This window comes from Heptranchias perlo, chromosome 11, assembly GCF_035084215.1.
Source record: "Heptranchias perlo isolate sHepPer1 chromosome 11, sHepPer1.hap1, whole genome shotgun sequence".
Classification (NCBI taxonomy): Eukaryota; Metazoa; Chordata; class Chondrichthyes; order Hexanchiformes; family Hexanchidae; genus Heptranchias; species Heptranchias perlo.
In genome coordinates, this window is record NC_090335.1 from 57,577,497 (window position 1) to 57,605,490 (window position 27,994).

A 27,994-nucleotide genomic window follows, 5' to 3' on the forward strand; every position below is an offset into this window, starting at 1 on the left:
AAAAAGTTTTACCGTCAAATTATATTCATATATTAGCAATTTAACAAGATATTCTATATTTTTTGTGGTTGAAATTAGGAAATAAAATCAGAGGGATATATTGCATGCACAGAGCATTTAAAATATATCCTGACTAGACTAACAAAAGTAAAATCTCTTTTTGTCCAGAAATAATCCTGTAGTCCTCAATAGGTGTGAGCCTTAGTTTATATTTGAAAAAGTGTGTTCCATACCTGGCAATTTCAGTTCCTCAAGTTCTATTACAGATCGTTCATTTTTGAAGTGTTGGATGATCATATTCTGCAAATCAGCAGGGACAGCAGGTTTTGGAGCAGAGTTTGCTAGAACAGCAGAGATCTTCTATATTTACAAACAACAGGTTAAGATTCCCAAATTTAGCACAGACACTTTGTAGCAAAACAAAAAGACACACACACGCCAAATTTAAGAACATAAGAAATAGGAGCAGGAGTAGGCCAATCGGCCCCTCGAGCCTGCTCCGCCATTCAATAAGATCATGGCTGATCTGATCCTAACCTCAAATCTAAATTCATGTCCAATTTCCTGCCCGCTCCCCGTAACCCCTAATTCCCTTTACTTCTAGGAAACTGTCTATTTCTGTTTTAAATTTATTTAATGATGTCGCTTCCACAGCTTCCTGGGGCAGCAAATTCCACAGACCTACCACGCTCTGAGTGAAGAAGTTTCTCCTCATCTCAGTTTTCAAAGAGCAGCCCCTTATTCTAAGATTATGCCCCCTAGTTCTAGTTTCACCCATCCTTGGGAACATCCTTACCGCATCCACCCGATCAAGCCCCTTCACAATCTTATATGTTTCAATAAGATCGCCTCTCAATCTTCTGAACTCCAATGAGTAGAGTCTTCTCCTCATATGTCCGCCCCCTCATCCCTGGGATTAACCGAGTGAACCTTCTTTGTACTGCCTCGAGAGCAAGTATGTCTTTTCTTAAGTATGGACACCAAAACTGTATGCAGTATTCCAGGTGCGGTCTCACCAATACCTTATATAACTGCAGCATACCTCCCTGTTTTTATATTCTATCCCCCTAGCAATAAAAGCCAACATTCCATTGGCCTTCTTGATCACCTGCTGCACCTGCATACTAACTTTTTGATTTTCTTGCATTAGGACCCCCAGATCCCTTTGTACTGCAGTACTTTCCATTTTTTTGCCATTAAGATAATAACTTGCTCTCTGATTTTTCCTGCCAAAGTGCATAACCTCACATTTTCCAATATTGTATTGCATCTGCCAAATCTCCGCCCACTCACCCAGCCTGTCTATATCCCCGTGTAGGTTTTTTATGTCCTCCTCACTCTCTACTTTCCCTCCCATCTTTGTATCATCTGCAAACTTTGATATGTTACACTCGGTCCCCTCCTCCAAATCGTTAATATAGATTGTAAAGAGTTGGGGACCCAGCACCGACCCCTGCGGAACACCACTGGCTACTGGTTGCCAGTCCGAGAATGAACCATTTATCCCAACTCTCTGCTTCCTGTTAGATAACCAATCCTCCACCCATGCCAGAATATTACCCCCAATCCAGTGATTCTTTATCTTCAGCAATAATCTTTTATGTGGCACCTTGTCGAATGCCTTCTGGAAGTCTAAATACACTACGTCCACTGGTTCCCCTTTATCCACCCTGTACATTATGTCCTCAAAGAACTCAAGCAAATTTGTCAGACATGACTGCTCCTTCTGAAAGCCATGCTGACATTATAAAGATCATCTTGATATCACTAGCTTGGTAACAAAGATGTTGTAGTGTTTTCCTCACAAACACGTGGTTACAAGTCACAGTGTCATTTTGAACCCTCCTGCCAGCGTTAGAAGGGAGTTTTGAAAGTTCTTGGCTGGGCAGCTACATGAAGGTACTTGCCATGGAACAACAGTCTAATTCCTTCATGAAGTAGGAAAACTACAGTCAGCTCGCCTTGCTGTAGCAATACTGACTGATTCAAAGACTGAGAAACCTGAAATTTGTAAGGAAGAAAATTTTGGAGAGAGGATGGAGTCAGTGGCAAAGCAGCAGATTTATAGCAGGAGCCAAAAATGATGGATTTGGTCTTCCTGATGTTCAGTTTGAGAAAATGTTGACTCATTCATGACGACTTCAGACAGGCAGTTTGACAGCAGAGAAATGGGCTTGAGATCAATGGAATTATTGGAGAGGTAGAGTTCGGTGTTGTCAGTATAGATATGGAACGTAACTCCATGCCTGCAGATAATGTTACTGAGAGGCAGCATATAGAAAAGGAAGTAGAGGGGACCGAGGCCATGTCCTTGGTGGATTCCAAAGGATGACTGTATGAAGGTAGGAAAAGACGACATTACTGGAAATGCATTGGCTGCATCCAGGCAGGCAGAAGTTGAACTATGCCAAGACAGTCCCATGAAGCTGGAAAGCAGAGGAGAGGTAATAGAAGAGAATGGTGCAGTTGACTCTATTTAACAGCACAAAGAGGTCAAAAAAGAATATCACATCATGGTCACATTCCTGGAAGATGAAATTTGTGACTTGGCTTAGGCTGGTTTTGGTTTTGGTGCCGTGAGCAGGGAAGAATTCGGACTGAAGAATTTCATACAGGGTACGTTGTGAGAAAAGGGTATGGAGCTGGGCGGCAAGGAGACATTTGAGGATCTGAGAGAGATGAAGGAAATTTCAGATGGGACAGTAGATGGAAGGGATGCATGGGTAGACTTTTCGAAGATGATCATGATGATGGTAGCTTTGAAAGGAAAAGGAATGATACATGAGCAAAAGGAGTCATTAACAATGTTGGCAAGCATGGGTGCAAGGATGGGTAGTTGAGATGTCAAGAGTTAAGTGAGGAGGGGCTTGAGGGAGCAGGAGGTGGGTCTCATGAAACCTTATTCCATCTGCAAATGTTTGCAATGACTCATTTTCCTTCATCTTTTTGTTCTTCTGCTTAGAGGCTGTTACCTTTCTTCGCCTCTTCTTCTTGGGTGGACTTGCTTCAGGTTTTTCCTCCACTTTTGTGTCTATAAAACATTCTGTTTGCTGGAGAGTAAAAATAAATATAATGACTATTATTCTTCTCATGACTGTCATCAGCTGCCTGTACAAGGCAAAGACATATGCGAGTGCAGTCAGTGGGTATTGCCTCTGGACATCAAAAAGACATAGCTTGCTGAAACAGTCATCAAAATGGATGCAAACCCTGCTCCACTTTTAAAAATGATCTCAAGCTTAATGAAATTGAGGAGGTACGTCTATAACTGTTTTTTTAGCTTAAAGAAGTGATCTTCTGTATATGATAGTTTGAACAATTAACAGAATATTGGGCAATTAACAGAATATTGTTCAATTCTGTATCCCTGAGTCCAATCATTTCCCAATTCTATTATTCAACTGCAGTCACTTTGTATGTGTGACAATTTTCTGATTACGCTCCTGTGAAGCACCTTGGGACGTTTTACTACGTGAAAGCGCTATATAAATGTCATGCCTGAATTGGGACGCAATCCCAGTGTACGCTCCTAATGAGGCCGGTGGCAAGACCATGACAATTTGGTCCGCCAGCCAAGATCATTAGGAGAGTTCGGGGCACTCTTGCTCCTCCCGGCTCAACAATAACGTAAGTAAAAAAAAAGTTCAAACTTACCTTTCTGCTAAGTTCCCATTAAGGACCGCTGGTTTGGCTGCCAAGTGTCCAAAGAAGCTGACTGCCGCATGCACTGCACATGTTGCAGGCATGCGCAATTGAATTTTGGAAAGGGGGACTCAAGCAGGCATTTGGCCCCCTATTTGCATATGTATAAGGGCTAATGCCTGTTTCAGGTGCACGCCCTGGATGCCTACGGAGGAACATTCACCAATTTGGTAAGCGGCGCACATCTGGCACGCAATGAGCGTGCGCACACTGTCCACTATCTTGGAATCTTTAGGCACCCGTTTTACACCTGTAAAATGGGCACAGTGCAATCCAATTTATAGGCCTCCCTTCTAAGCCATTTTTATTCTTCTCCTTTCTTCTGTTGCCCATGCCATCCGCTATTGCTGGTTTAGAGGGTGAATGACTTTGTAGCCAATACTCTAATGATAGTGTTGGTGCACATGCCCCCATGCTATTCATGGATCATTTGAGTTCACTGGTGAACTTTATTCAATAGTGAATTTTATTTCCAATCACCTCATCCAAAACTGGTATTATAGATTAGTCAGTCATTTGGGCATTTATGGGAAATGCAGTGAGGCTGGTGCACATAGAGAAACTAGAATAGCTTTTTGCTCAGTAGGAAGGATTGGATAAAATAAATATTTTGATTGCTAGGATGGCTTCTACTGTACTCAACGCCAGTGTCCACTAAAATATTTTCCCTTTTCTACAACTAGAAGATAAACACTTATTAAATAAGACTTAACACTATCAAATCATGCAACACACATTAGACCCATATATCAATCTTCTTGCATCACCTTTTTACTTTTCTTGACCGTGGCAGGCTGTGTTATCTCATCCCTTTTCTTTCTTTTTCTCTTGATGTTATGCTCAGGTGCATCTTGACTCATCCCTTCTTTAGGCGTGTCTAAAACAAAATACGTCAGAAATTTTGAAACTCACTCACAATTTCCAATAAATACTGTTGGGGTTAGAGTAACTTCCTGAATAATGTAGATACAGTATTGAGTGTTAAAATAAATGTTTTTTCCCGTTACTCCAAGTATTTCACAAAAAAAGAGTTTTCTGCCTCCAGATGGAATAGATGAGTGACACAGGGCTCAGGCCACAGGCTTGACTTCTCTACCACTCCCAAATCAGCCAGTAGAAAAGTCACTTGTAGTGCACAGAGCCTGAAATTAAGGTAGCACAAACAGATACTGACATAAGTCACTTGTCCACAGTAAAAAAAACCTCTCCCCTGTCACTAACAACTACACTTTCAAACTCCCAACTGCCTGGCCTTTGGCCCTCCATTCACCACGATACTTCTGCTGCCATCAATCTGCTCAATCACTCCCTCACCTCCGCCTTTGATGCCCTCGCCCATTAAAACCCTTAGTCTCTCCCACCCTGATCGTTCTGCTTGGTATGGCCCCCATCTTTGTTCTCTTAAATCCAAGGGGCACATAACTGCATCACAATTAGTTTAGCTACCTATCGTCACATCAGCTGTCCCCCTCGCTTTCAGTCACTATCAGTCCCCTCCTCAAAAAAAAACCTTTTTCGTGGCAAACTACTGCCCATCTCCAACCTCCCTTTCCTCTCCAAAGTCCTGAATGTGTTGTCGCCTTCAAATCCGTGCCCTTCTTTCCTGCAACTCCATGTTTGAACCTCTCCAATCAGGTTTCTGCTTCTGCCACAGCACTGAAACAGCCCTAATCAAAATCACAAATGACATCCTCTGTGATTGTGACCATAGTGCACTACCCCTTTTCATTCTTCGTCGACTTGTCTGTAGTCTTTGATGTGGTCCACCACACTATCCTCTTCCGATGTTGAGCTGTGTCGTACTGCCCTCGCTTGGTTCTACTCTTACCTATCCAATCAAAGCCAGGGCATCTCCAGCTATGGCTTCCCTTCCTGCTCCCTCACCGTTACCTCTGAAGTCCCACAAGAATCTATTCTTGGGCCCCTCATCTACATGATGCCCCTTGGTGACATCAGCCTAAGACATGACGTCAGGCTCCAGATTTATGCTGGCGAAACCCAGCTCTACCGCTCCACCACCTCTCTTGATCTTCCACTACCTTTGTGTTGTCAGGCTGCTTGTTCGATATGCATTCCTGATTGAGACGCAGTTTCCTCCAGAAAAACATTGGGAAGACCGAAGCCATTGTCTTTGCCTCCCCCCCCACACTCCGTTCACTTGTCATCGATTCCATTCCCCACCCCAGCCACCGTCTCAGGCTGATCCTGACAGTTCGCAACCTTGGTGTCCTATTTAACCCCAAGTTTAGCTTCTGACCTCATATCCTCTCCATCACATTGACCAAATTTTGTCTGATTATGCTTCTTTGAAGTGCCTTGGAATGTTTTTCTATGCTAAAGGCACTATATAAATGCACGGTGTTGTTATTATATAGTGGCACACTAATAAAAGAGCAACTCAAAATTTGCCTTACATAAACACATGCGTTTTCTACTGACAGTTTATTGAAAAAATAAATCTTCACATTTAAAATCCACTCCCACTCGTCTATTCTTAACTATGCAATTCTTTGTCTGACTGGTGTTAATTTTGAACCAAAAGCAAGGACACGGCAGCTCTGTCTATTATGCCTCCCTCTTAGTAAGAACATTCTGCTGCTTTGAGCTGCTACTCCTGTGGTCTTGGCGAAGAATGAACTAAACTCATCACAGCCTTAAACAGCTCTGTGGCTATTATATCTGGTTGTAATGGTATTCCTCTTACTGTTGAGAACACTTTCAAATCCTAATTAAAATCATTCTAGGTTCCACATATAATGGAAATGTCTGTATTAAGCAAAGTGAGGCACTTCCTTTGAGGAAAATATCAGAGGACAAGCCAACCAGTCTGCTTAAATGTGTCTCCTGGCATGGCATCTAAAAAAAAAGGTAATGCCTCCAATTCCTATTCCCTGCAACTTCATTTCTATTATTTGTTGATAGTTTAAGCCAGACTCTCTCATAATACTGACTGGGAAAAATTCTCTGAGCATAGCGTATATGCATGAAGTCACAATGATTGCATTATTTACAGTATTTTCAAAAGATAGGCTTTAAATAAAAAACATATTGATGTTGTAATTATTCCAAAAATATATCACAAATAAAACTTTAGCTTATTAATAGTCAGAGCCAAGTATAATACACTCAATTAATAAAACTCAAACTGACTTTGTTTGATTTTATTTCACAATTACCCTCACTTTCCTACATTTTCCTATGGGAGCCATTTGTTACCATTCCGTTTCCTTCAGCTTCGAGAGTGAAATGATCTGACCTACTGCTCTCTGGGCAATCTAACAGGATGTGTACTTGTAGTGGGATAAGGTAACTAAGCCAGTTTCTTTCCCTTTTCCCTACAAATAGAATATCCTGTTAATAAGCCACTACATCTGTGACTCCTTTAGCTGAGATTGGCAGTGGTCTGGAGATGTATTGAAAGATCGCAAAGCATATACAGTTCATGTCTGGAAGACTGAAGTTCAACATCTGGTCCTTGCTGTAAGAAAAAATTCTTACAAATGTGACTGGAGGAGTCTTGATATCGGGATTTATTTCACTGTATGTTACAGATGAATATTACAACCTACTTCACAATATTTTTACAAATACCCTTGCAACAAAGATATTTTAAAACTATACTTAAACCAGTGTGTGAATGTCTATTATTTTCACTGCAGTTTCATTTAACAATTAAATGCAGAAATTAATTTTTGAGAAGTCAATTCTGAGAAGTTTAAATGCTCCTCAGAAGTGACTTCACAAAAATGTCATTGATATATGTTAAAATTTAACTTAAAATTACAATGTGAAATGGAATTGTGTAAAAATTATGAACAGGCTATTCAAAATATTGATAAATAAATTTTAAATAATATAAAATCAATATCAGATATAATATGCTCATCTGATAACTACCCACCTATACTGATTAAAATTACAAAAAGTTGAGGTTAATGTAAAAATACAAAAATGTTAATGGTTACCAAAACTGAAATTAATAGGTACCGTCATAGTGACATGCACTTTCTACAGATATTTAAATCTGTTAAATGGAAGCTTCAGGGCTGACCACATCAGAATATGTTTATAATTACCTATGTAATTTTGATACTTGTGCTGTAAAATAGGTTGAAAGACCTTCAAACTGGGGAAATGAATAATTGAGACGTATTTAGTACCAGTAATTATAACTCTCAAAGTAATCCTAAAGTACTTATTCAACTTGGCACAAAACTACCATTATTAAAACTTACCCACAAAGAATGATTGAAATAAATAAAGAAATGTCACTATCTAATTCCTTGCAGTCTAATATGTGCAGTCATTAATGTATGATAGTTTGCTTTCCTTCAAAGTTGAAGGACTTGCAAATGTTCTCTGGCACCTGTTGATACTATTTCTTGGTTTACTTCACTCTCTCTTAAACCTGTTTTCTACTCAAAGGCCCTCAACAGAACAGATAGGATAGCTGATCCCACTGACACCTATGCAGTTTCCTGTCAAGGAATTGGGAGTTCCAATTGATGTGAGGCAAGATGCATTTTTTCAGCCTTTCCTCACCCTGAGAGGTGATGCTATTGTAAGGTGACCCTTCGACTGGTTGAGTTGAAACAGACATATTTCACCTGTGATTGGAGTGTTCAAGCATCAGAATGCATGGGATGAAACCTGCAATCACAGGGATGCTATGGATAAGTGTTTTGATCACCAGGTGGCATTTTGTAGAAATGCTCACAATCAATATTTCCTTATTATCTTTGGTCATATGCTGGTAATATCTGGCATTTGTATTAATGAGAACAATTAGGAATTTAAAGTTATTACAGCATTTTCCCCACAGTGGTTGAGAAAAACAGGCCATTAACATAAGTAACAATTTTAACTTGCCAGATCTTTAGGTTTCAATTTCTCACACTGTTCAACTCTATTCATTTTCCATAGTACAGAATGTGTCAGAGGATACTATAGACTATAGACTGCATAAATTACATGACTACATCAAATATTCTTCAATAGTTTATGTGCAAAGGACATCAATGTTACATAGTGCTAACTATAGGTTTGAATGATTTAATTTGTATACAACAAAGAATATTTTTATGAGAGAAAATAGCACTTTGCAGAGGGTACCTATGCTATATAAGTTCACAAACATTCAGAAATGATGAAGAAAATTCAAAACTGCGCAACACAGGATAATTCTAACCAAATGCACAACAAACCATTTTCAGGCTTGTACTCAGGGAATTGAAGACTGAACAAAGGGTCAAAGTGCATGACATGAGTCAGTACTGCCAATTTATGAACCCTGTGAGGCTGCATAAAAAAGGAAACAGCAAACAGAATTTATGATCCCTTCCGGCAATCCAAGTAGATGTTCTCAGGAACCAGATTATATTATTAAAAGCAACAACAGACCATTTTGCAGGCCATAAACAGGATTCACAAGCCTGCTGGGCAAAATAATAATCCAAGTTATCTCTCCTTTTTCCTTCACATACTTTCTGTAAATGAGCTCAGACTGTTACTCAGTACATCTAAGGGTAAAAATTGAATTGATTAATAATGAATTATTGGGATTGGAGGGGTGGGGGGAGGGGGGGAGTGGGGGGAAGGAAAAAAGCATGACACTGACTGGAGGGTGGAGGTCATGGGGAGCTCATTTCTCTCCAAACCGCAAAGCTCATTTTCTTGGTGTCTATTGTAATCTATCTGTACAGCCAATCTTGCTGATGTGCACTGAACACTGCTGGAATAGCTGAGCTACGCAGATGTCAACAAAAAAAACCATAAAATGACAAGTCAAGTGGAAATTCAACGTCTGAAAGGCACAAATCAGCTGTGATTAAAATAGTTACAGAGAAATTACTCTACAACCCTCCGAGATCTCTGTGCTCCCTCCTCCAATTCTGGCCTCTTGCACATCCCCGATTTTCTTTGCTCCACCATTGGCGGATGTGCCTTCAGCTGCCTAGGCCCTAAACTTTGTAATTCCCTCCCTAAACCTCTCTACCACTCTCTCCTCCTTTAAGACGCTCCTTAAAACCTCTCTCTTTATTCAAGCTTTTGGTCACCTGTCCTAATATCTCCTTATGTGGCTCGGGCGTCAAATTTTGTGTGATAACGCTCCTGTTAAGGGCCTTGGGACATTTTACTATGGTAAAGCACCATATAAATGTAAGTTGTTGGTGTTGTAGATGTTGCTGCCAAAGTTAACAAAATTTGGGAAAGTGTTTGACAAGCTTAATGACAACATTTCTATGGTTCTACAAAGATCTCTCAAAATAAGATCTGAAAGCTGCAAGGGAGCAAGGAACAGGAACAATTAACAATTAAACAAAACTGGCCCCCCCAAAAACCATTCCCATAAGAATTATGTGCATAGTCTGCCGACGTTCATTAAGGGTCTTTTCCCTCGAGAGGGAGGGCCACCCTTTATCACTTGCAAGAGCAAGGGGATGAACAACCTTTGTAGCCAAAACCTAAACCCATCCAAATGTTTGTGGGGGTGAAGGGTGTGCATAAAGTATGCAGATGTAAAGCACAGAATGTTACTATGCACAGATGGTATTCTGCTATTTGTGCAGGATCTGACCACATCCATTCCTCATGCTTCATGGATTGCCGAGTCTCAGGAAACTATCCAGTTATAAAATCATTTAGGCCAAGTTAGAAGCAATACATATATTCTTGACGCTGCAATCTCTCCCCCTTTCCCCACCATTAAAAATAGCCTTTTTGAAGAGCCTAGATGGAATGTGAGTCTCTGCCCCGAAGAGGTTAATTCTAGCCAGAGTTCCATTGGAGTGAACTTGCAGCTGCGTCTCTGAATCTGCCACACCCACGGCTCATTTGTGATGCATGGTAGGAACCTGGGGATGCCACTGTTGCACCAGAAGAGCCAGTGAGGGTGTTAAAGGGGCAGAAACACCCCATGAATTGGACGTGATGTTCCAGTGAATGCTTCAGCTCAGATCGGGAACTTCAGCAGGTACATGTTGGGGATAGATTGGAGGGAGATGAAACCACTACAACGCGTTTCCCTCCAAACAGGTACCTCATTATTGCTACTTCCCAGGGCCTACCACCATCTTCCCCACGGTGCCCATAGGAAGCAATGGTAACTCAGGCGGATGGAAGGGAAATCTACTGGGGACTGGGGACCCGGCCCAGGCCCCCTCACCGTTTACATGCAGTGAGCGGAGAAGGAAAGGCCGTCAGCGGTCCCAGCAGTGATAAGGGAGGGAAATACTGTTCGGGCGGTGAGGTGGCAGTAGGCCTCACTGCCCACATGTTCCTTCATGCTCTACTACTATCCGACCATCTTCTTTCTCTCAGTGCCTGGACCAATTTGTGGAACTCAACATTTTATCTGTTCTTTGTCTTGATAGACTGATTTTGGAAGATGGGGATTTGATACAGATTAGGTTTTAATCAGTACTTTGCAGACCAGGTCTACCGTTCAGTAGCTTTATCCTGAACCTACTACTTGAAGTGCCATCCTAACTATAGTTTGAACAACCTCAACTTGTTCTATACAGCTTGATTCTATTTTCTAATTTAACAGAGTATAGAAATCTTCCCCTATTTTGTTGGTGTCTCAGGTTGTGGGGTGAGAGTAATCTGGAAACCAGAATCTGGAATTGTGCACCATTACTGGAGGAGATTTGCATATTTCTTTAAACTTTGTGGGAAATAACAAATATAACATTAATGTCTTATCTTATTAAAGATCATTGGCCCTTTTTTCCTTTGGAGGACCTGACTGAGACATGCTTTGGTTCCAGGCTTGCTCTTAGGTACAGGAAGCTGAAATTGGCCTTGGCAATTGTGGCCTGCCTCCAACATTTGTACATTCAGGCCTCAAAGCTTGGCTTAGCAGGTGTCACAACAAATCACACATTGTATCTAGAATGTACATTCTGGTCCTTGATGCCTGTAATGATTTCAGTATAGGGGAATGACATGTGTATCCAGCTTTCTCAATGCTCCTGGCAAAACTGGCAAAATGATGCATGCTACCTCTTACATGTTCAATTTGGACTTACTCAGGTTAAAATTATTAACAGACTGTATTATATGCCAAGAGGACTCCGGGCTAGCTATTCGCCCAGATGTTTGTACTGGAACTGTGATGATAGTGAACGTTTTCATTAAAATTATGCTATTAATTTTCCAAGAGGCATATTAAAATTATTTGTAACAGTTTCCAATTTATCACAGATCAATAGTAGAAAAAATGTATCCTGGAACAAAAATAAGCTGACATTATTTAAAGGATTGAAACTCTTTTATATTCAATAGCTAATGACTGATCTGTCTAATTACTGGAAACTATCGGTAAATTTGATTTAGGACAATACTTCAAGTACACGTCTAGTTTGGACTGTATCCGCTGCTATAATTAGAACATCAAAGCCAGATTTACTGTCGCATTTTGGGATTGTTGCCTTTTATTTCACAAAAAGAATTTGGAAATGAGTCACAATTAAGTGGAGTGTTTTAAATTAAACTGGGCTCATGCTCCTTACAACCATATACTGTAGCCACTGAGATAAAGAGGAACGTATATGTTAATAAGCCAGGCATTGACAATGTGTTCCGCAAGGACCTGGGACAATAACTTGTTATTTTGTTTCAGATTTTGTGCAAACATCCACACCTATTATCGTTGGAACAATCCGATTCATTGGAGCACAAGAATGGGGTGTCTGCCAAGAATCCACTCTTCAGTGAGAGGTAGCCAGTTTAACTGGCAGGCTTAATGCAGTGTTGCGCAATATATTTGCCACCAGTCACAAATGGCTAAAACGGAATCCAGGTCTGGCTAATTACATGTCTGATTAGCAAATAATGCTATTGTCGTTGGGCACATGTCAAAACTCGTTTTCGCCTGCGGATGCACTTGTACTTTAACCTTTGTGTGCATTTGTTGGTAAAATAGTAAAATGAAAAGTACAGTGTGCAAGAGTATTTTTTGATTGTTGTGAGTGCTTTACTTCTACTGAATGGTGATGGGAAATGTTTGTTAAATAAAAATACACGTTAAGTACTTTACCTGTATTGTGTAAGGCATTTTCTACTAACATTAGTGCATGTAGCTGAAACGGCGCTACCGTAGCCACACCTGTGGCTAATCAGCAATTCCTATCCGACAACACTGCCCTAATGGGGAATTCTTTTCAGGGAGAGGGTCAAAGGTTAGCTGCTAATTTCCTGTCCAGGAGGAGTATAACCAACAAAGACTCACATTTTGAGAAGTTGGTTTGGTGCAAGATCTGGTAAGGGAGACAAGGGGTTCCCCCTGTTCAATGTTTAACAGACAGCAGACAAGCGTTAAGAGATCTGGTCAGATCCAGCGATAAGGCTCATCAGAAAAAGTTAAGTGAGTCCATTAAAAGAGTTCAGTGTGGCATTTTTAAAAATTATTTTTCCTGCTCATTACAAGTGAACAGAAGTTGTTTGGGTTAAAGTGAGATTTGACTATAACTGCAACTCCGTACATTCACTTGCTGCCTGCAAATTAATGCAGCGTAACAATTTGCATCAGATCTCGTTTTACTAAAATGTTATCAGTTCGCCTACTGAAAGAAGTGCACGTGAGAGCACTTGTCAAAGACTCAGGTGAATTTTAACTGAGAGCCGGGAAGGGGCGGGGGGAGTTTTCTGCGTGCAAAGCCCAGAAGGTAAGTGGGCGGATCGCGACCTTATTAAGGCCCATCAATGACACTTCCGGGTTTCGTGCCTGGCAGCTAGCCTGATTCACAGGGAGAAGATCGGGTGGGGGGGGGGGGGGGGGGGGGGGGGGGTGTGCAGGGAGAAGATCGGGGGTGCTGAGGAAGAAATCAGGGGGCCGAGAAGACAATCGGAGGTCACTGGAGATCAGGTGAAGAGTTGGAGGTAGGAGGGATCCACCATGGGGGGAGGGGGGGGTCCTGTCAGCCAGGTGAGCTTGTTGGGCCGAGATGAAGCACTCCTGCTCCTTCAAGCCCAAGCAATGCAATAAAGGCACTCACCTCATGGATCCGGCCCTTCCCACCTGCTTTCACCTGACGTGAATGGGAAGCGATGGGAAACCCAAACTGGTAAGGTTAAATTATTATTCCAATGCCCAAAATCTTAAGTACCTCAAGTATTTCAATGAGATACATTGCCCTTTTAGGTTACTGGACAGCTTTAATGTAAGACACAGGGACCACTAATAGAGTAACCAGCTCAGCTGAATCCGAGAGAATATCCAAGGCAGATCTGAAATTTGTAACAGTTACCAAAATATCAAAGCAACAGCAACTAGTCCCCAACATGAACGAGAAACATATTTCAAAAACTATTGGGGTGATTTTAAAACTGGGCATGGGGTAGGCCAATGTTAAAACTGCTTCAGAGTACTTACAGCTCTGTTCCCGGTGCTTTCCTGCCGACTGCCATTTTAAATGCTCAGTTTTTTAGTCGGCTGAGGTGCCCAGCAGAGATAGGTTGGGGAGGCCCCAAGAAATCCCTGGGCAGCGCTGTAATAGATCGACACCCCATTTTCCTCTTCCCTGCATATGGGAACGTCGATTCCCAGGGAACAGGAAAATCTACCCCTTTATTGAAACCATGAATACGAGAAAAGGTGCGCACATTTGCTCATCAGGTAGGAAACAACAAACTCCTAGGAACAATGGATGATTGAACTCTTCTAAGAAACATCATAATATTACTATATATGCCTTGAATGGTAGAAGTGCAATTGTATCAGAGAAAGGTATGGTTAAACGGAAGGAGAAATTATATTCATAGGTATTGATAATTTTTGTAATATTTTTAACATGGTTGAAACTGATATGTTCATTTGTGTGCTCCCAGACAAAAGCATTTTTTTTTAAGGGGCACCGCAAAGGCATGAAATAAAAAAGCACCTAATAGAGACATCCGTATGTGATACCACATGGGAGAAGGAAAAACCTGTCATTATTGGTAAATCCAAATATCCCTGCATGCTTTAAACATCTTGACAAAAAGAAACTCTTGATGATTACGATGCAAACAGAAAAAGCGCAAATGATTGGATGAATTTATGCATGGATCTTCAAGTATTCAATTACAAATTAAGCAGATAGAATTATAAAGTTCTTCTCTCCATTAACAATGCTGGCTACTTCCCTGCAACAGACATTTCAAAACTCCACCTGTTGGACTGAAGCTTCATAAAATGTGTGACAGTTGTCTGCAGAAAGTTCCTTTTGTGAGTCATTCCAAGACCAACACTAGTGAGTGTTATGCATGTGCTGAATTATGTTACAGTCATTGGAGCCTATCATTGGATTAAGCAAGCGTGGGATCAAGTCAAACCAGGAACCATCGTCATGTGCTTCGGCAATCAAGAAATGTTGAGGATGACAGTGCCCTGAGATAGCAGATGACAATCACAAGCCATCGGAATTGGTAAATTAAACTGTCAGAGGATTATCAATCAATAAGCCTCTGGCAGCAGCCTCTTATATGGACCTCGACTCCGATAAACTGTCATTGGATGACTTACAATCGGAAGACTAGGAAAATGACCTTGTGGGTAACTGTCACATGAATAAGTAGTAAATGTCAGATCAAGCTGACAGCGAATCAGAGAGAGAATTTGAAAGTACCATCAGGGAGCGTATAGCTGTTCCCTTTGCAGACTGTAACCATATGATTGAATCAATGGAAGAATTCATGATGGAGAAGGGTGAAACTGTAATATTGCAAACTTTTGGAAACTTTCAAATAATTTTGCTAGCAAACAAATGGGACTCAATTTTAAACTTAAATTTCGGGTGCGTTGGGGGCTGCGAAAATTGCAGAAATGCAGAGCAGGTTCGGAAGCCGGCTCCAACCCACCTACTTCTGAGTTTCCCACAGACGCACCTGTGTGTGCGCGGGGGTCCCGAATCCAGAAGTCCCATGATAGTTAAAGAACCAAATGTACCTCATTGAGGTACTTAAGGCACTTTACTTGTAACATATTAGGTAGTTAGAACGATTTTAACTTACCTGGACGGCCTTCCCATGGCTTCTGATTCACGCCAGGTGAAACCAGGCGTGAAGAGCCGGATCAGGCAAAAAGAAACAAAATAAAATAAAGACCAAACCATTACACAAAGTTAAAACACAAAATCAACCTACCTTGCCACCCTGCTCTAATGTCCGATGCCTCCCTCTCCCCCCCGATCTTCCCCTCTTCCCCCCCACTGATGTCCCCCCAATCTTCCCCCCTGATGTCTCCCAATCTTCCCCTCTTTCCCCCCCGATGTCCCCCCAATCTTCCCCCCCGATGTCCCCCAATCTTCCCCTCTTCCCCCCCCTGATGTCCACCCAATCTTCCCCTCTTCCCCCCCTCTTCCCCCCTGATGTCCCCCCAATCTTCCCCTCTTCCCCCCTTGATGTCCCCCCAATCTTCCCCTCTCCCTTCCGATGTTCCCCCAATTTTCTCCTCTCCCCCTCTGATGTCCTCCCAATCTTCCACTCTCCACCGCTCCCCCCCCCGATCTTCCGTTCCAGCACCAGATGACGTCTCGCTCTCTCTCTTTCTCTCCCCCACCTCAGCGTTGCAGCTCCTATCGACAGCCAGCCTGTCAATCAGGTTGGCTGCCAGGCGCGAAATCCGGAAAGAACTTTAATCACCATCAATTACATTGCGATCGTGTTGGAAACTAAGTTTTTTTAAATTCGGGTTTGCCATGCGCACCTTCACCACAACCACCCCCCCCCCCCCCCACACTGCTGCTGCCAACCCGCCACCATTTCAAAATTGAGCCCATTGATCTGTATCACCTAGAAGCCATGAACATGAGACCATAGAACCATAAAGGTTAGCAGCACAGAAGAAAGCCATCTGGCCCATCCTGTCTGTAACAGGTCTTTGCAAGAGCAATCTAAAGCTAATCCACTGCCGTGCTGTCTCCCCATAGCTTTGTTCAAACATTTATCCAATACTCCCTTGGAAGATACAATGTTCTCTGCCCCTACCACTCCCTTACTCCCTTTGACAAAACATGCCATGCTCTCACAAACTTGTGCGTGAAGAGGTTTCTCCTAACTGCTTTCCTCACTGTCTTATTAGTAACTTTAAATTGATTATTGCCTCATCGCTGACCCACTGGCCTTGATATTAACCCCCCCACGTCGAGCGGGAGAGGGCTGGGGAGAAGAGGGGGTTAAAAATCGTGGAACACGTCCCCAACCCGCCGCGTAAGCACCTGCCGCCGTTTTTGCGGTGTGTGTCCCGTCCTGGAGAGGTGAGACACTTCATTATCATATTTAGATCAGGCTGCCGGCTGCCACAGTGTAGTTGGGAGCCTGATTTAAATTTAACAGGTGCTGGATAGGTTTCCCAGGACTCGGGAAACCCGGCAGCGAAACGGAGACAAGACTGCCAGCTCCAGCAGGTTAGTGCTTTTTAGAGCCTTGTGGTCCAGGAGAAGCAGGAGTGCTCTCTTTGGCCCAACAAGGAAGCCTTTGGCCTCCCTTCTGCCGATTGTGGCTTCTCCTCGCTGCTGGGCTCTGACCTCCCTGCCCCCCCACCAAGTTCTGATTCCGAGCCCCAGTCTTTCCCACCTTCCCGATTGCCGGGTTCCCACCCCCCCAACCAAGCCCCGATCTCACCCTCATTCCCTCCCAATTACCGGGGTGTAACAACACCCTCCCCCACCAAGCGCCGATCGCTCCCGATTGCCTGGGACCGTCCCCAATGGATCCCGGATGCGGCCTTCTGCCGCTGGTTTTCCTACCCGCCAGCCAGCCAACCGTTAATATCGGCAGGACCTCTGCGTCCCTGGGCTTTCCGGGTTTTAGATGAGCAACCGCACTCCCGTGCATCCTCCTCGCCAATATCGGGGCCAATGAGTGTCCCTGTCCACTCTATCAAAACGCTTCATGATTTAAGAATGTCTATTATATCTCCGCTTAGCCTTCTCTGTGATAGAATCTTCTGATAGTATTTTCTCACTATTTATTTCAGCTGAGTCTTCTGCTATTTCCAGTAGCATTATTAATGCTGTCCCCATCACTAGTCTCAAAGCTAGACTTTCCTCAACCCATCTGCTATATTAGCTTAGATCATTCCCACTGCTATGTCATTTGAAACATCAAAAATGTGATGCCCTTTCAGTGTTTTTGGTTAAAATAGAGTAATGTTAAATTTACAGATCGTGACAATATAGGAGGAAATTTAAAGTAATTATAAATGTTAAAATTACAGTAAAGTTTCATTTCAATGTTGATTCTATGGATTGATTATATTGTTAATAAAAAATGTTTTAGCGTGATTGCCTTTCATTGTCTGTTCATTCTATCCTGACTGTACTTTTTTTTAAAAGACAATCCACTCTTATAGATCAGCCTTCTGTGTGTTATGGCCAATTGGGTTGACCCTGTGTGACTGACAGACATTTTGCACTGTATGAGTTATTGTTTGCTCAAGAAACTCGAACATTTCCTCTACAAATTTATTTTCTTCTACATCGGCCTCTACCTAGCACATGATGTGAAGCAACATGTGAAAACTTGCCAATGCAGAAATAATCGGCGGTAACTGAAAATATAAGGGTATAAGATGTAAATTACAAAGACAGGAAGGTTCCTGTGGTCTGGGAGTGTGGCGGAAGAAAGGCAGGTTAGACCCAGGTTAAACTGGCAAAGATCTTCCGATCTTAGCCAGATTTTCCACGCTTCCCTCCTCCCCTGCTATTCTGCTGTAACCATTTACACCTCCTTTGGACCCATCTTTTCTATACTTGTCTCATTATCATCTCATTTTGCCTGGCACCATCATCACTTTTGTCATTTAATCACTTTTGTTTTATTCCTGTCCTCCCCCTCCTTTTCCCTGGCTCCGTACTTGCTTAAAAGCTGTTCATCTCCAACATCTTTCAGTTCTGATGAAAGGTCATCGACCTGAAAGGTTAACTCTGTTTCTCTCTCCACAGATGCCTGACCTGCTGAGTTTTTGAAGGATTTTCTGTTTTTATTTCAGATTTTCAGCATCTGCGGTATTTTGCTTTTACTTACAGTTTGTTTTGTGCTCATGGTTAAAAAGGTAATTTCCATAGGCAGACCGAGTCTCCTTTGAATTGAAATCAGTGCCCTTACACATGCCATGTATGGGTCAGTGTGCCACAGATTAACAATTACTCCCTAAGCGAGTTACTAACCACTGGAGATCACATGGTTTCCCTACCATGTCCTTCTGTCTCGTTCGCAATGTGGAAAATACCACATTATCAGGCTAAAACTAAAGAGTTTATTTATTGGTAAAATGAGACATAAAAGCAGTTAGATGTAGTACGATAAAGAAAGCACAATACTTCAAAAAATAAAGATAAGATCAGTATAAGAGTTAAAATATTTTTTTAGAATTGATCCAAAAGAGTTGCTAATGTAATCTTAGATAGTGATTTCATTTCTTAGTAATCCAGACATTCACTAACAAACTCAGGTAACTCGTCTTGTTCTCTAGAAAGCCCTTTCAAAAATAAATCCTAGATGTAACTGGCTTTGTAATTATAGCCCCTTTTTAGTACAGTTTTTATTTGAAGGTTGGATTAATAGGCCCCAATACTAATGGGGAGTGGGGGGACTTGTTGTGGCCGGGAAACCCGGAAATGCGGGGAATGCGGAGGTACTGCCGGGGGTGGGAGGTGTGCCTGGAGATCGCGGGGGGGGGGGGGCCTGCAGAACGCGCGCGGGGCGGGGGCCTGGAGTTCCCGTGTGGAGTGGGGGCCGAAGGCCTGTAATTTGGGCGTCTTGGCCTGGAGGTCGTGGGGGGGGGGATAGGGGCGGCGGTGGCCTGTAGTTTGCAGGGGTGGGGGGGTTTGGGCCTGGAGATCGCGCGTGGATGGGGGTCTGGAGATCGCTGGGGGACAGCCTGGGCCTAATGATTGTGGGGAGCGGAACGGGGACAGGACACACGGCCATCCCCTAACCCACCCCAGTTAAACTGGAAGTAGGCGCATTCGCATCGGGTTGCTGTCGGGTTTCATATTTTTAAGAATTTAACACCCCACCAGGAGTGAGGGGGGAGTGAGGGGTGCCCGGCTAGCTTAGTTTGGGGTGCCGAAGGAAAGCACTCCTCCTCCTCCTCCTGGCCCGCAAGCAGAGCTATAAAAAGCAATTGCCTGCTGGATCCAGCGGTTCTCACCTCCCTCCAGCGGCCGGGTTTCCCGAGCCCAGGGAACCCAGCCCGCAGCCATTAAAACTAAAAGGCTGCCAAAATCTGAGGCATGCAGCATCATTAACATATTTAAATTACTGACCCATCTCTCAAGAGCAGGTTACTCGCCCGACCCCCGACCCCCAACCCGCCCCGGTTAAATTGTATGTAGACGCGTTCACAGCAGGTTATAAATAAGACCATAACCATAAGACCATAAGAGATAGGAGCAGCAATAGGCCATTCAATGAGATCATGGATGATCTGATTTTTATCTCAACTCCACTTTCCCGCCCTTTCCCCATATCCTTTGACTCCCTTGCTGATCAAAAATTTGTCTAACTCAGCCTTGAATGTATTCAATGACTCAGCCTCCATAGCTTTTTGGGGTAAAGAATTCCAAAGATTCACGAACCTCTGGGAGAAGAAATTCCTCCTCATTTCTGTCTTAAATGGGTGACCTCTTATTCTGAGATTATGCCCCCCAGTTTTAAATTCCCCCATGAGGGGTAACATCCTCTCAGCATCTAACCTATCGAGTCCCCTCAGAATCTTGTATGTTTCAATAAGATCTCCTCTCATTCTTCTAAACTCCAATGAGTATAGACACAACCTGTTCAATCTTTCCTCATAAGACAACCCTTCTATACCCGGAATCAACCTAGTGAACCTTCTCTGAACTGCCTCCAATGCAAGTATGTCCTTCCTTAAATAAGGGCACCAGAACTGTATGCAGAATTCCAGGTGTGGTCTCACCAGCACCCTGTACAGTTGTAACATGACTTCCCTGCTTTTATACTCCATCCCCCTAGAAATAAAGGCCAATATTCTGTTTGCCTTCCGGATTACCTGCTGCACCTGTATGTTGACTTTTTGTGTTTCATGTACGAGGATACCCAGATCCCTCTGCAGCATTTGGTAATATTTCTCCATTCAAATAATATTTTGATTTTTAAAAAATTTTTCCTCCCAAAGTGGATGACTTCACATTTTCCCACGTTATATTCCATCTACCAAATTTTTGCCCATTCAGTTAACCTGTCAATATCCCTTTGCAGACACTTTGTGTCCTCATCGCAACTTGCTTTTCCACCTATCTTTGTATCATCAGCAAATTTGGCCACAAGACACTCTGTTCCTTGGGTTGGGGTTGGGTTTCAGATTTTTAAGAATTTAACCCCCCCCTGCCCCCCCTTGGGGATTTAAAATTCCCCCATAGTGTCTTAAAAATGTCAAGATTTTTATTTGTTAAAGATCAGTATTATTTAATATGTTCTAATGAGTGACAACTGACAGCTTTGGTTGAATGGGGGTTTCACCCTTGTGGAACGACGCTTGTAATGCACCTGACACCACGCTATCACTCATCTGCCTTTTGCATGTACTCATCGAGTGGAATAACGTCTAAATGCTTCTTTATACTTTGAAGCAAACCCAATAGTACAAACTCTAGATTACACTGATAATGTCATCTCTCATACCAGAGTTCATGGTACTTCTTTCCCTACATCAAACAATGCTCCTCTAGTAACAGCTATAGAAGCGGACAATCAACCTATCTAAAGCTCAACTGCATAATATGAGTTTGCCCGCAGTCTAGTGCTCTCCATGCAGTTATGTACCCATTTAGAAAAATTCTATCACATGGAAAATATGATGGCGGTGAAAAAGCAGTCTAGATTATTAAAGCCAATACAGCAGAAATAGAAGGCTGCATTTTTCAGTCGCTCATGAGTTATGAGATTGTTCACTCTCGAAAGATTTTTCTGTACTTCACTCTAAAACATGCAGTACATGCTCTCTAAAAACACATTTTATTGGGGGAATGGAAAACTCTGTCACATAACTATAATAAATATAGTAACTACTTTACTTCTCCCGAAAAGGAAAGTAATGGAAAATCTGAAAAAAGGTTTACGTGTGAAATCTTGCCAACTTGGCTCTGCCACCACCACCAGCCACTTGCCCTGAATACTTCAGCTCCCCTCTGGGCATTTGCTGCATCAGCTGTTTCTGTGCGACATCAACTACATAGCTTGCGTGCTCTGCATGATATAGGCCATCTAGCAATACTCACAGCTATGTTTAACCATACTGAGCACTGACTAAAGGTATGTGGAGGGAATAATGCTGAATCATAAATTTCTGGGAAGTAGCACATCTCTTATAAATCTATAAACTTACAGGAAAATTGTGTTTTTTGTTAAAACAATAGATGTACTTTTGTAATTGATATATACCTCCCCTCTGACCACTACATAGCCCATTTTCTCTAAAATTGGAAAGAGATTTGGGGCTCTATTTTAGCACCTGCGATCGGGTGCGTTCCTGGCGGGGGGGGGGCTCCGAAAATCGGGGATTCCCGGGGCGGGTGCTACTTAAGCTATTTATTTTGGTATTTCAGGTCGTTTACAGACCTGATTAACGAGATATTTTAGGAGGGTTGGGATTTTACTTACAACTGGGACTGTTTCCTGTACCGGGGGAAACACTCCCAGTTCAAATGGACGTGTTGCAGCCATCAGCCTGTGGCACACTTACCCCGGGGTCCAGACACATGTACCTACCTTGCGGACCCCCTCAGATGTACATCTTCCAGGTGGGGGCCGCTGTAGCTGCAGTCATGACCTCCTCGGAGGGCGAACAGCATCACCAGCCTCGCCGTCCACCTCTGACACGTGGAACTCCACAACACAGTGCTGTGACACATCCACCTGCACAGCAGGAGGGAGGGCAACCGCAGAGAGAGATGCGTCGCAGAGGGCACTACCCTCGCCACAGGGTCCACAGACCGAGGCTCAGCTTCCTGGACCTCTCTGAGCAGCAGTGCACACAGAGGCTCAGAGTCACTCGACATGTAGTCGTAGACATCTGCAGCCTCCTTCATGCCGAGTTGCTCCCGGCTGGCCCGAGCACCATCTTCTTACCTGACTCTGTCAAAGTCACCACTGCCCTCAACAACTTCTCCTCCGCATCCTTCTAGCGTGCCACCGGGGACATCGCCGACGTCGCTCAGTCATCTGCACAAAAGAGCCCTGCAAATACACCAACACCCACTCTGCAGTGACACAATGGGTGGCATCAGTTGTGGGTCTTCATTGTGATCCTCAGGAAAGGGCATTATTGCACAAACCAGACAAGATTCGCGAAGACGTGGCAGTAGTGGTGACAATATAATATGTAATGTGAGTTGGTCAGAAATTAAATATAAGTAAAAACCATGACAAACCCTCAAACACCCTTGTGCATCCCCTTCATGCTCACGACACGTTTGCCTTACGCTTCCTACTGCACATATGCATGCCCTGTGGCTGCAGCACAGGTTGTGGCAGGTTGCGTGAGGCTGACTGTGAAAGAGATGCATGAGAGGGTGAGTATGAGATAGAACCATGAGATTGTATGAGGATTGGGTTGAGTGGTAGTGGCGGGATGAGTACTGGCGAGGTGAGTAAGTGCAGGTAAGATGAGGATGAGGTTTGAGTGGGTGTGAGTGGTGATGTCTCAGAGTAGTGTTGGCAGTGCAGAAGGAGATGTGGGGTGGGGGCGGTGATGTGGCAGACGGAGTGTAGGGGAATGAGTAAGTGTACTCACTTTGGCTGACCTACTTAGGTCATTGCAGCGCCTCCTACACTGTATGCAGGTGCGCGATATGTTGGTGGTGCAGGTGACCTCCTCTGCCACCTCGAGCCAGGCCTTCTTGGTGGCAAAGGCAGGCCGCTTCCTCCTCCCCGCCGGGGGGAAGATCTCTGTCCTCCCCCCTCCAATGATACCTGGAGTGAGGCATCATTAAACCTTCCCCCTGGGCTGCTCCACGCTGTAATTTTTCCTATTTCTTGTAGCGTCAGTCAGTGGAGGACTGCTCCTTTAAATAGAGCTCCTCCAGCTGACAGACCTTACTGCGCATGCGCAGTCCGCCCGCCGCGCAGCTCAGCAGCGGGGAACCCGGAACAAGAGGTAAGTGGATCCAATTAGCCTGCGGTTGTGTTCGGGGCAGACTGATTTCACCAATCGCCCCCCCACCCCCCAGGTAATATCGGGCCCTTGATGTGCCATTACCGCAATATTTTTTTTGTTGTATCTTCCCTTGCCCTCCAAACACCACTTCCACATCATGTGCATTCAAGGACAGAACACTTGAGGTCATGGACTATGCCACAATTTTCAACAGTCGCTCAATGCAACATTGTAGACTGACTTGCAGATGCAAGCTGTCATTTAGTAGATATACAGGCTCACTGTCACTTTTTGAAAAGTGAGACCATAGCTAATATCAGTAACACAGTTGTTGAAATTTAAGCCATATTTACACTGTAGGCATGACCTGGTTTGACCAAATGATCTGTTTCTGTGTTATAACTTCTATGTATTTCTAAGTATTTTCACCAGTATATGTTAATGGGAGGAGCCTACTGAAATCCAAAACTTACAAAATGAAGATAATTTTTTTTTAAACTGTTTCTCTGAGCTTTCAGTGTGGAACTGACTGATGCTGCAAGAAATAGGAAAAATTACAGTATGGAGCAGCCCAGGGGGAAGGCTGCTCCCAGGTTTAATGATGCCTCACTCCAGGTATCATTGGATGGGGTGAGGAGGAGGGGGAGGACAGAGATTTTCCCCCCGGCGGGCAGGAGGAAGCGGCCTGCCTCTGCCACCAAGAAGGCCTGGCTCGAGGTGGCGGAGGAGGTCACCTGCACCACCAACATATCGCGCAGGGTAACTGTGTGCACGCTTGTAAGTCCCTTGTTTAAATGTTGCAGGAAAAGAGATTACAATCTTTTGTAATGGTGTGAATGGTAGTGATGCTTCTAAATTTTCACAGAATTGAATTAGTTGCACACTGAAAGCTCAGAGAAACAGTTTTTAAAAAAATTATCTTCATTTTGTAAGTTTTGGATTTCAGTAGGCTCCTCCCATTAACATATACTGGTGAAAATACTTAGAAATACATAGAAGTTATAACACAGAAACAGACCATTCGGTCCAACCAGGTCATGCCTACTAGTGACAATGGGCTGCCTCAATTAAGGTCCTTTTAAAAATGGGTACTGCAATATATGGAAAAGATTTTCATACGATTAAACAAAGAAAAGTCTGCACTAATTGCATGATTGATTCTTTTCCCATGCTTTTGTTGTGAAATTCATAGGCTGAACCGCCATAATATAAAATGCTGCCAGGTCTAAGTGCAATTCCCCATTTTCTGCAAATAATCTTCTTGCCTTTAACCTTGACTATTTTTGTAAGTATCTGTTACAGTTTGAACAAAATGTGCGATAATTGGACAAAAACTTATTAAACAACTTTCTTAAAGTTGCACTGCCCATTGTATTTTTTTTAAATGCTTAAGCAATATTAAAATAGCCTGCCTGCAACCCTCTCCCCTACTGCAGCATTTTAAATGCAATGGGTTCAAGACACCAGCCTCATGGGTTATTTATAATGGCTGCTTACCTCTGCTCTTCACTCCAGGATCTGATCTCTGACAAGAGACAGGGGTGAAAAGTGGAGGTCAACACCATTAGTAAACAAGCTACACAGTTGCAGAACTTAATCTTAAGCTAAAAAAAAATCAAAATATCATCTTTGAAACATGGTTTTGGATAAGGAAGGCATTTTAATGTTAAATATCTAACATTAAAATCTTGATGTGAGATAAGGGTGATTTAAGAAGTATAATCTGCAATAGTTATTAACCATGAAATGATATGTCATTCTCAGTTTGTAAGGATATGAAGCACAGATTAGAGCAATGTACTCAATGAAATGACAGGCATTTTATTATTGTACTCATTATCTAAATGGTATCACATTCTATTTTCTGACTCGTGTTCTACAAATGTAGCTAGGGGAGGGAAAAGGGGACTCTGCAAAGGAAGTGATGGAGACTACTTATAACCTCAGGTTATATATTTCCTTTAAAACAGCATAATTAACTATGTTTGCATTTCTATTTTAAACAAGGCAGTTTTGTGTGATGGAATCATAATGTTTGCTATTAAAAACTGTCTTGAACATAATCATTTAATCTGACTATAGATTTAATTTTGATTAAAACCTATCTGGACTGAAGTACATTTCTGCTTGTATTTTTATGCTTCTGTGCAAAAAACCTAATTTTTGATACATTAACAATTTTACTTTATAACTCCTGCGCATTCAAAATTTTAAGAAAAATGTGGCTAAATATGGAAATCAAGTAAGTACTTTAAAAGGTGCTAAAGATATTCAAACAATGAAATATCAGTTAAGTAATTAAAAGAATCTTTTTAAAGAGTTTTTTTGACAATTGGCTACTAAATTAATATGATCAACATAAAAAGTGTACTGTTCTACTTCCTTAGCAACAGCAAACATGTTGTACAAGCATATGGTTAGCTCTTTCCAAGCCCTGAAGCCCTGTCTTGTTACATCTCTCTGTGGAGAGACTAGGTCAGATTTCTGACAGAGCCATCTGCCTTTATTGTGCATAGCTCCACTGAACGTGGGAGATAAATATAGAGGATCATTCCACTCCATGCCAGGTCCTCCCCACTGCCCAAGTCTACGGACACAGATCTCTGCTCACTCCTCCAGTCCTCAAACCGACAAAATAAAACCTATGTTCTGTGTTCAGGCAAATATACTTCCTGTGCAATGTCTTCAACGAAAACTGGAGTAAGAAAAGTAAGCCAGCATAAACGTGTCCAACTCATTGTCTTCTTTTCTGAAGACTGGATATCTATGATACACGGGACTTATTGTAACAGAACCTTGGATTTTGGGACAGATCTGCAATCATAGGTTCAAAGGAAGGAGGAGAAAATTCCACTAGCAGTTCAACAGTAAGCCCACTATATTGATTGTGCTTAGTATTATTTTGGCAGTAAACGTTTTGCTAATAAAATGTTGTGATAAGATATTAATAGGAGATGCATAGGAAAAAATAATTTGCTAAAAATAATTGAAGGACAGTACAGTATATTAATGTATGAAATTTCAAAATTATAGCATTAAGTCTTCAACCTGACTAAAATATTTTTTGGAAAGAACAATTGTAATAATGGTTATTTTTCTGACTGCATTGTTGTGTATTTCACCTGACCTTTTGGACTGGGAAATGTGAGTCACACTTCTTGCCACCTACTTAGATACTAGCATCTACACAGGCCTGATACTGTAATTTCACAAAATAACCTGTGGGGTCAATTTTAAAGAAAGCTGTTCTACATTCAGTTAGGGACATGTTTATGGTGGTGGTGGGGGGTTATACAATGGATTTTGTTTTGCGAAAGGCTAGGCTATTCAAATATTCATTTGATTAGTAATTAAATTGTGCGAGGAGTTGCCAGAACCAACATATATTTAAATACATTAGGCTAAAAGTGATTATTAAAAAAAATAGGACTATAACAACAATATGCATTTATATAATGCCTTTATCATAGCAACCAAGAGGAAGTGAGAGTGATATTAGAATGACTTGTAATTGTCAAATGAAAACATCTGAATTAATCCTTATTTCCCACTGTAGCCAAAGAATAGTTTCAGTGATCTATTTTCTTAGAGAATAGCATTATTTTAATATTAATGGAATAGAAAACCTTTAGTGTTCGACCATGAATATTGTATACATGGTGAAGAATAAGGGGAAACTTGATAGAAACTTAAGATTGTGGCGAGTTTGCTAAATTTCATAGAAAGGTTTTCTGCCATAACTATAATTTTCCATAGATGCAACATAAAGGAAACTAAAGTAAATAGGCAACTCGACAACATTTTTTAGTAAAAGAGTTGTCAGCATATAGAGCAAATTGGTGCATTGGAACAGGAATCTTTAAGGATTTCAATGAAAAGTAGACAAATACCTGGTATCCAAAGGATTTATGGTTATTACATTTTGTAAATGATACAGATATCTGTTAGAGGAAAGAAAGCAGATAACTGAATGGGCAGGGTGGATGGTCCAAATTTCTCCTGCCTGAAATATGTTACTATGGAAGTTTATTGCTGTGTTAATGTAACATAGGGCAAAGCAAAGGTTCTGCTTAGTACTCAAATCTAAACACTTCAGTCTGAAATTGTCACAGTAAAGGAACAAATTAGAAAAAGTGGCTGAGTGATTATATCTGTGTTGAGCTGAAATTATGTTATGAATATACTGTA

General features: G+C 42.3%; 1 protein-coding gene across 7 annotated transcripts in view; it reads right to left on the minus strand.

Moving 5' to 3' along the window:
* Nucleotides 1–27,994, minus strand: part of cmss1 (cms1 ribosomal small subunit homolog) — a 283,142-nt gene that overhangs the window by 11,634 nt on the left and 243,514 nt on the right. For 4 of the 7 annotated variants that reach the window (XM_067993127.1, XM_067993125.1, XM_067993126.1 and 1 more), the window contains 3 exons: nt 4,470–4,579; nt 2,973–3,050; nt 234–360 (listed from right to left, as the gene is read on the minus strand). In XM_067993127.1, coding sequence (XP_067849228.1) covers nt 234–360; nt 2,973–3,050; nt 4,470–4,562 — 298 coding nt within the window. In that variant the 5' untranslated portion in view covers nt 4,563–4,579. The remainder of the gene's footprint in view (nt 1–233; nt 361–2,972; nt 3,051–4,469; nt 4,580–27,994) is intronic. The other 3 variants (XM_067993130.1, XM_067993132.1, XM_067993131.1) reach the window with 3 other exon arrangements.